General features: G+C 35.9%; 1 protein-coding gene across 3 annotated transcripts in view; it reads right to left on the bottom strand.

Annotated features, from left to right (window-relative positions):
- Nucleotides 1-976: 976 nt before the first annotated feature.
- fer (fer (fps/fes related) tyrosine kinase) overlaps nt 977-10,324 on the bottom strand; it is a 36,831-nt gene continuing 27,483 nt past the window's right edge. For all 3 annotated transcript variants that reach the window (XM_058382487.1, XM_058382489.1, XM_058382488.1), the window contains exons 18-19: nt 2,575-2,697; nt 977-2,431 (exon numbers count right to left, since the gene is read on the bottom strand). In XM_058382487.1, coding sequence (XP_058238470.1) covers nt 2,295-2,431; nt 2,575-2,697 — 260 coding nt within the window. In that variant the 3' untranslated portion in view covers nt 977-2,294. The remainder of the gene's footprint in view (nt 2,432-2,574; nt 2,698-10,324) is intronic.

Here is a 10,324-nt window from a genome sequence, read left to right as displayed (position 1 = left end):
CCATCTAGTGTATACATATGCCAGAATGATCAGAATAATATTTTAGAGTATTTAATAATCTATATTAGTTTTTAGCAATTAAAATATTTATTTAAAAAAAAAAAAACAACCTTTTGTACAGGTGCTGACAAATTCAAATATACAGCATATGCATTTAGTAGTTACTTTATTTTACATAATTTAAAAACCAAAACATTGCATTTTCCATCTAAGATTTATTGTGCTTGCCGACTGTCCTACCATTAGCTTTATATGAATTTTTGGCAATGGAATATTTTCCTACATGGCCAAAGATGCAATCAAAATGTCAAAATTCAAAAAGGTCTGTTATGAGAAAATACTCAAGCTACATAAATCCTTGAAAATTTTTCTACACAGGATAATAAATGGCAATACCAGTAACATATGATTAAATACACAACACAAACATGTAATTCCCGTACATAACATTACAACAAAGCCTAAAACTAGATCTTGAAAATTTATTTTATAATAATAATAATAATTATTATTAGCATTATGATTTTGTACAGCACTGTAACAACTGGCATTTCACTACAGCTGGAATATTAAGTGCAACAAGGTTAGAAAACAGGTAGGTCAGTGTAGTGAGTAAAAATATACTATGTAAAATACAGTAACAGCAGGTGTTGAATAATATAAAAATAGGAAGATTTAAGGAATAGAACTTATCAAAAGAACTTATTTGAAATAAATAAAATGTCTGTTATATGAATATAATATTTAGGGGAATAGAAAATACCTTACGCAGCAGTAGATTTAACAATGCAAGGTCACCACATTTGACCAGAAACCATTGGTAATATTTCTATAATGTGATGGAGGAACCTGAATGAGTACATTAATGAATCAATGCTGAGTGATATATACTCTCTCAAGAGTTTGGATCAGTCAGTACAGGCATTTCACAAGACTGCCAACCCTTTCAAACAAAACACTACAATTGACACCAGGATGATTTTACATATTTCAAACGTGCAAATGTTTTTATTATATGAGAACACAGTGATGACTGGCCACGCAAGAACTAAAGTCATTTACACGTTCAATTCACTATGATTTGCGCAAAAAGACCTACAATATCATTACATTATAGAATCTACAACAGTATTTACAAAATACAAAATGAATGTGGTCAGAGTACACCTTATAAAAGTAACAATTTCCTTTATTTCTGATTCAGTGGAAATCATTTGTAAGGCACTGTTGAAGCAGCCGAGATGAATGATCAGAAGAGAGAATTAGAAAAATAAACCACAATGGGTATTTAAGTTTTTCCCAATACATAATGGATAATTTCAGGTAATTGTGTTTCATGTAAAATACTGAAGTTAAATGTGCCTCAAATACTTTCCAAGTTCAAAACACACGCATAAAACAATAATTACAAACTGAAAGTTCACACATAAATTATTTGAGGCTTTGGCTGATAATTCACAGCCCTTTAAACTAAAATACACACATAGGAATGTAACATTTGGATCCCCTATTTGCTTAGAAGCCTATGCAGTCTCTAAAACAATGAACCATTAATGAAGCAGAAAAGTTATCACTGAATCACAAAGTGACAAAGAATGACTGGATTTAATGTGAATGTGAGTGTGTTTAATGATAGGCCAGTCTGCTGAGTTTAAACATTTTGTTCTTACATGTTCCATGAATTACATGTAGCAAAGTAATACAAACCATTTTTAAATGAATCCTTAAACAAATAGTCCTGAATGCAATCTGGGTTATAAATTGATTCATAACCACATAATCCTAAATCTATGTTTCTGAAGCTAAAATACTCTGAAGTGGGTTTGTATGAGTTATGACAAAATAAAAAGCCCAAAGAAAAGCAAAGACAGGGTGTGGCAAAGATTTTGGTCATATAAATACAAAACAACTGGTCAACCTTGTTTTATCTCAGGTGTCATTGTTATCAACATGTAGGAATCAAAAGGTGGAATGTGACTTTCACATAAAAATTCTCCAACATTGAATTCCCATTCCTATATTCAATATGTGTCTGCAGTTAGAAATGTACAGTACGTGTTAGAAATACTGACTTTTTTTTTTTTTTTTTAAACATGAAAAGCCAATATCTAGCTCCTTGACATTGGCTCATAAACAGATCTTGCATCAGCAATTCATTCTTTCATGTGACAGGAAATGTGCAAAATAGTATCTTATGTAGCAATGGACATGAGGGGAAAAAGATCTTTCACTTTGTGAATAAGGAAGAGATCACATGTATGGCTTCAGCCTTTTGGCCATAATCTAATTTGGAGTTATTTTTTCCTGACTGAAGAGAGGTCCCGAAGGATTTCAGCAAACTTTGGACGATTTTCAGGTTTGTAATCCCAGCACCTCTGCATTATCTTGTAGACCTCATCTGGGCACTTTTGTGGACACAACATTCTGTAACCTGCATTCATGTTAACAATTTTGATCAGAATTATACTAGTTGTAAAATAAATATTTATAAGAATGTCACCTAGTGAAAATAAGCGTTAGTATGTATGGGTGTCTGTTGGATGTGCTCATGTTAACACTGATAGGGGTTTATACCTTTTTCAACCTGCTCACGGGCTTGCTGGTTGGTCATGCCTGGGTAAGGACATACTCCCAGGCTAAATGTCTCCCACAGCAGGATCCCATAACTCCACACATCACTTTCAGAGCTGTATCTCCCTATGGGAAATTCACAAAGTTTATATTAACAAAATTAAAAGTAAATAAACAGTAAATAAACAGAATAATCCAGAACAGAGTAATCCAAAGCCTACAAAAAAGCATAAATTCTTCTAGGTACACTTGCACACAGTTTTTGAAGGAAACTAGGCAGGTAGGCTCTTGGAGAACTAACCACAGATCTGTGGATGTAGGCTGCCTCAAATCCTTCTGTCTCTTCATGTAATCCCAGACAGACTCAATGATGTTGAGATCAGGGCTCTGTGGTGGCCAAACCAGCCCACTTTTAGGACTCCTTCTTCTTCTCCTCTAAGCTGAAGATATTTCTTAATGTCATTGGCTGTATGTTTGCGGCCACTGTCCTTCTGCAGAATAAATTTGGGGCCAATCAGACACCTCCACCTCCCTAATGGTACTACATGATGGATAAATATCTGCTTCTATTTCTCAGCACTGAGGACGCCATTAATCCTGACCAAATCTCCAACTCCACTTGCAAAAATGCAGCCCCAAACTTGCAAGGAACCTCGACCATGCTTGCCATTTTTCTGCACCCCATTTCCTATGTTTTCATCCATAGTTGAGTCGCTTAGCCTTGCTTCCACGTCGGAGATATGGCTTTTTGTCTGCAATTCTTCTATGCAGACCACTTTTGGCCACATGTCTCCAGACAATACATAGGTGTACCTGGGACATAGGTCCCACTGGTTTCTGCCAGTTCTTTGCTAATGACAGTGCTGGTTTTTTGTGCTTTTTAAAAAGAGCTTGAACAGCACATCTTGAAACCCTGCTTTGAACTCTGTCTGAGAGAGACATTGCTGACGCAGTATAACTACCTTGTGTCTTTTTGCTGTGCTCACTTTTGCCATGGTGTATGACCAGTGACATGTCTTCCACAACCTCACCTTAGTAGTAGAGTTTGGCTGTTCCTCACCCAGCCTCCTACACAGCTGTTTCTGTTTCAGATAATAACTGTGTTTCAGGAAGTGTTCTACCAGTTTACTAGCTAGCCTAGCAAGAGGGTTCAAAACGAGAACAAGAGTTCTACCCTTTCTACATGTGTACATCTATTTTCCTCTTGCAGTTTTAATTTACCACACATATGAGCTTCAAATACTGTGCACTGATTTTTGGCATATATTTGCCACCATAGCTGTTGTTGGACAAGAACAAAAAGGCCTGGTTTAGGCAGCATTCTTATTCATCCTAAAGGTATAAACGTGTTGAGGCAAGTACATGGGTATACTTTGTATAGGTTTGCAGGTCTTTTTTACTTGTTTTACAAGTGCATAATTGCTAATGTTCATGGTTAGCCTTGTTGTTCAGCCTTGTTATTTATGGTATACAGTTCATTTGACTCCTATAATCCAACTCCTTGTTCCCAGTGCATGTGTTTCACACAATGAACATTGTGAAAAATATTAATACCCGAAAATAATAACTTTATAATTGTGCTAGCTTGTAAAATAATTAAACTGATTGCATTTTTACTATTATAACACTGAACAGCAACCAGGACAAATGTAATTTCTTCAATTTCTCTTGTTAGGTCAAGTTTATACCGCTTTGACCACCAAAACCTTCTAAAAAGAGGCCAAGATAGACTGTTGGACCACCAAGGTATGTTCTGTATAAAAAAGATACAGGCAGTGCACGTGTGAAATGGGTTCAAGAAGAGCCTCCAGTCATCTGCTAAGTTTAAGTAAAAAAGATTCCATATGATGGAGCAAATATGAAAATTGATTTAGTTTCATAACCATACAAATACCTTAAGCACTTTTTACTCATCCAGAAATTAATTTTACATCAAAACATTTTAATTTTATTTAGAAAACCAGCAAATGGGGGAAAAATAGATTAAAAAGTGTCAGTTCAGAAATAAATTTGACTATACACAATTTTTTAAAGAAATATGCTTGCTTTTACAAACGTCCCAGTTGCCAGTTTGAGTGAGACTACATGAGACAGCAAATAGTCCTTCCCAGAACCTGCCATTTCAGTTTCTAGAAGTTCAGTGCTAACCCTGTCAAATACTTGCGAAACACTAACTGGCTAATGGAGCCCATGTTTTTTTTTAAGTAATTATATCGGCATCAAAAATCTAGCTATAGACTTCCAAGGAAATACAGCACACCAAATTTCACCATGAGTTATTTGACTGTAGCCCCTTTTTATGACCATGCCCCAAATTTGTATCATCCATCCACTGTCTATACCCGCTTATTCCTAATTAGGGTCACGGGGGTCTGCTGGAGCCTATCCCAGCGCACATAGGGTGAGAGGCAGGGGTACACCCTGGACAGGTCGCCAGTCCATCACAGGACCCAAATTTGTATCAATCATCTAATATATATAAAGCTACTTTTGCTTGAGCTTCACTGATTTACTATTTTACTATTACTATTTACAAAATACGATTAATAACTGAATTATTAATATTTTATTGAGGGGGCATGGTACAGGACAGGTACTGTACAATAAAACTGAATTAGTTTCGAGGATACACAAGCAGATTGTTTGGCCATATTATTACAAATTTTAAAATGTTGCATATAATACAACATTAATATTGTGCAAATAGGGCTAAAAACCTAGGAAGAATCCACAAAAGTAAGTTTTGCATATTCTAAGTATGTTTAAAAAGAGAGGATGAGCCTTAATGGAGCTCACTGTTATTGTGGCTGTGTATACCTCCCCAGAGACGTGGATTAAACCAAATAAGTATCTAGCACTAAATGAACTAGTCCATCTGGTTACATCTACGTCATTTGGACGTCATACTTGAGCCTTTGTTTTAAGTGATACATTCAGGTATTTGAGTTTATTACATGTTATGTTGCTTAGGTTGTGTAGTTTGTATTATTTTTAGTTAATAAACACAAGGACTGTTTTTTTTTTTTAAACGGTAATTTTGTTTTTACTCAAGGGTGCAACTTTGGTTTGATAAGTGTGTTTTCGATTTGAATCCCATTTCCTGCATTTACATACATTTAGGGACTATGGTGATACAAAATCCAGGAAATAATTAAGTTGATTATAATGATAAATTCTGCCAAAAAGAATAGTAGGCTACTAAACTAAACATGTATATAAAAAAAGATGTCTTACTTTCTTTAATGTTTTATAGGGGCCGAGGTCACCATGTTCAACATTAATGTTTTGTGTGTGAATAAAATTTAAATAATGTGAGACTCAATTTCCACTGTTAAAGAAACTTTTATTTTAAACTAACTGCTGTCCCTGAAAATGTAAAATAAATCAATTGCTGTACAGGATGTTTGTCACAGCCACCAAACGGCAGGAGTTTAGAATAGAAAAAGCAGAAAGCTTATATGAACTGTGTGTGTTACAGCACTATTGTGTAATATCAGGTGCTAAATTATATATCTATATATCTCAATCCCTTCAAATTGGCATTAGACTATAACCAGGTAGACCCTAAAAATCAAATTTCTAAATGCACTTGTAGCAGCAAATTCGAGATATCTGGCCCAGACTTTTGGAAGCTATCCTTTCCCCTCATGGCTTAAAATAGAAATATTAGAAACCAACAGAAAACATCTCATGGAGAGGCTATATAACTGGTAGGGTAAATCAAACAAAACAATAAATGACAGTAAGGAAAGGAGATGCTTTCCCCAAAGTCTCCAATATGGGGCAACAAACTGCTTCCAAAATGTTTTCAGGATACACATGTTAAAATCTGGGCTGATAAAGGAATTAACTGCTGAGAACAATGCTACAATGGAGTATTAATGTCTTTTGGACAGCTCAAAACTCGGTACAATTTTAACAATAAAGAATTCTTTGTTTACTTGCAATTAAGATACTTCCAAAGAGTCAAGAATCAAATTAAGTTACCCAGTTTAATTCAGCTGGAGCAACTCTGTTATTTGAGTATACCACTATACAAGACACTCACTAGAATATGTCTCTTATAGCAAATAAACCACAACTTACTCAAATAAGATTGAACGCAGTGATGAAATCTAAAGGTTCAAACTAATTATTAGTTTAGGGATGTGCATACTTATGCAACTAGTTTACTGTACAATTTTTCTTCACCTTTTCCCCCTAAAATAATTCTAATTTTTCACTTTAATATTTAGCTTGCAATTTTCCAATAAAGGTGGAAAAGGTTCTGACCAGGTTTATCTTGTTTATCTTGTTATATCACAAAAACATGACATTTTAACAGGGGTGTTTTATATCCACTGTATGTCAGATAAATAATATGTTTTACTTCCCTTTGAGAGACTGAACTAATTTCACAAATTTCCTCAACAAAATCAACTTGTGTACATGTTCTTTCAAGCAGATAATACCAGAAGCAATGAAATCATACTATTCTCCCTGAAAAGCTAGAAAATTCTGGAGTTCCTGGAGATTCTGGCCCCTCTGCTGGACCAGGTCATATTTCAATGACTGTTAACAGTTTGCTGATGTAAATGCTGACTTCTCTACACATACTACAACATAGTTTGGTGTTCTGCAAGATTCTGTTTTAGGTCCACTGCTTTTTTCTTGAAAAGTTCTGAATGTCTATTCTTAGTTTGACAATGTGGCATGTTAAGATGGGCAGATATGACTCATTAACCTTGGTTACCCAACCTTGGTTGCTCATCTAGAAAAAGGAAACTCTGATTTCAAACCTCTGCTGCCTTGTGGCTACATCCACACATGGGAAAGGCCAAGGGAGTCAACCCAGACAGAATATCCATTAAAGGAGTCTTTACGCAATCTGACATTGCTTGCAGTGTTCTCCTGGCAACTCCTGCAACATCAATGGTGCCAAACTGTACTGGCATTCACCATTCCCTTGGATCCACCAGCTGTGTGGAGCTAAACCACTAGTTTGACAAATAGCCCCAAACACTGCACCAGGAAAAAAGCTAAAAAGAAAGAACAGCTGTTCAATTCACAAGCTGGATCATCAGGACTAAGCGTCCCAGCCTCACTGCTGACCTGCAGAAGCTTGATCAAGCATGGAAAACTGTTCTTGTTCTTGACAGGGTGCTCTCCACCCTGGGATGGGGGGGTAAGATAAATTTCCAGCGTTTGCTAAAATATGCTGCTCCTGTGGCCTATGGGTGACCAATACCACCTTCAAGTTAACAAAAACAATAGGATGCCAGCAACTTTGGGGCTTGGACCACTAAAAATGGCCTCAAGCAGTGATCTATGGGGTGGAAGCATTCCTGTGGCCTTGTACATAATGTGTCTTTTAATTTTAGTTCAAATCTATATAATTTCAATATATATATAAATAAATATATAAAAATAATAAATAAAAATTTACAATAAATCCCTATCAAATCTATGGCATTGGCATTTGTGTGTGTACAAATATGAATAGCAGCACAAGAGGACAATTTCAATTATTACTAAACCTACCATTCATGGTTTGTGACTCAACAGCTTAACAGTAATCCTGTCAAGCACCTGCTAAAATCTGATTGACTGATGACAGTCATGTTTTATGTAAAAATTGTGAAATCACTACAGAAAACCTTCCAGGTTTCTTTTTTTCTCCAGCACATTTTGTAAAACAAAGTAATGCCTATGTTATATTCTATTTATTATTCCTATAGAACATGGAAGTGTCTTTGTTTTTGGCTTAGCATTCTTGCTGATTTTTGGCATAATTTCAGGTGTGATTCATGCAATACTGCCACTAATAGGCATGCTCATATTATGTGCAAGTATAAAGATTTCACCCTTTTCAAGAATACACATATGATATCCTGTTTTGCTAGCAGAAACATGTTTGTCATGTGTTGGCTCTGACAATGATTTGATGTTTAGGGCTATTTTGTTTTTTAAACTGCAAAGTCTCAGAACTGGTAAGAAGAGGGCCTTGAAATGGACCTTGCAGGGGGCAAAGAAGGCAAACATCCCCTACTTTCATGTCGCATCATACTGCTCCCCAGCCTGCAAGATGTGTGACTATAGAGAAGATCTATTTTCAGTGGGGCACCTCTCCCAGACTTCTTGCATTCACAAGTACACATTTCAATTTGTGACCACTGCTATCAACTCATATATTGCAGATTCAGTTCTGAATGGCTTGTGGCTCCCGCATCCTCAACAGAACCTTATAGCACACATAGAAGTTTCACTGAATATGACTGGCAAACATAATAATGCCTGTCACACACTGGGGAGTTAGCACTTTCAGTTAATCTAGCCTTTCTGAGTTTACTGTTAGGCAGGGCATTTTGATGTGTGCAGGAAGGGTGGATCAAATACCCTGCTCCTTGGAAGGTGGCCAAATAGTGGTCAGTTGATGGCAGTTTCATAATACAATTGGCCATCATGGGAAATAATGCTACTTGCAAACATCTTGAAAACACCTGTGGTGCTACAGAAAAGTGAAAGACTAGAACTTTTAAGTGGAATGCCTCACCTTGGAAGTCTGCCCTTAATACATCTGTGTTCTGCTCTAGTGTTACACAAACAAATTCTGTAGCTGTACATCTGTGGCTGATGAGGATGTTTAAGAACCAGTTCAAAAAATATAAAAAAAGGTGCGCACATCCACAAACCCAGACAAGGCTCAGATGCAGGACAAAAAAATTGTAGCAAAGAACACAAAACATAATGTCCACACTCTAATACTGCTCCATAAAAGTATTTATTGCAACATTGCGACCATCAGGTCTTTGTCAGGCACAAATCAAGTGAACTGAGGTACAAATCTAAATAACTAACAGGTAGTCATCCTCAATCACTATACAGGTGTACTCCCACAATGAGAAAGAAAAACAAAGAGAGAGAAAAAAATAAAAAAAAAAACAAAAAAAAAAACACACAACACTTAAACTCCAATAAACATACAAGCCAATACAAATCAAATACAAATCAATAAACACTCCTCAAATTATTTAAACAATACTTAAAACAACTTAAAACATTTCTTATAAGAAATATAATCTTATAAGAAAGGCTTAATATCTAATTCTTTGTTCAACCTAAAAGGTGACAACGTATTTAAAGTATAAATCCAAAAACATTCACATTGTAAAAGTTTCCTCTCAAAGGCACTAACACTATGGCACATTTGTCTCAAATGGGACACTTTAGGGCTGCGTTCAACACCCGTCCTAATATTACTCCGATGTTCACTAATGCGAGTACATAATGATCTATAAGTTTTTCCAACATAAGTGAGACCACAGGGACAACGGATGAGATAAACCACATGTGTAGATGAACAAGTAATTGTTTAATTGTTGCCACGTATCAATATATTACGGCCAGTGTGTGGATGGCTAAAAGACTTACATTTATATGTGAAAGTACACTGGGCACAATTGCCGCACTTAATTACCAGGAGGATTTTCTCTCTCTCTCTCTCTCTCTCTCTCTCTCTCTCTCTCTCCCCTTCTTTCTCGTTGTGGGAGTACACCTATAAGATGATTGAACGTGTTTAATTAGGATGACCACCTGTTAGTTATTTAGAGTTGTACCTCAGTTCACTTGATTTGTGCCTGACGAAGACCTGATGGTCGAAAAGTTGCATAAATACTTTTATGGAGCAGTATTAGTGTGCAGACATTATGTATGTGTTCTAGCCACATCGAACCAGTTCAACCCTCAAATAATACCCTTCTTCTCAACAGTAAAA

Source organism: Hemibagrus wyckioides, linkage group LG28 (assembly GCF_019097595.1).
Source record: "Hemibagrus wyckioides isolate EC202008001 linkage group LG28, SWU_Hwy_1.0, whole genome shotgun sequence".
NCBI lineage: Eukaryota > Metazoa > Chordata > Actinopteri > Siluriformes > Bagridae > Hemibagrus > Hemibagrus wyckioides.
Note: the sequence above shows the minus strand (reverse complement) of the source record. Positions and strands in the feature narration are given on the sequence as shown.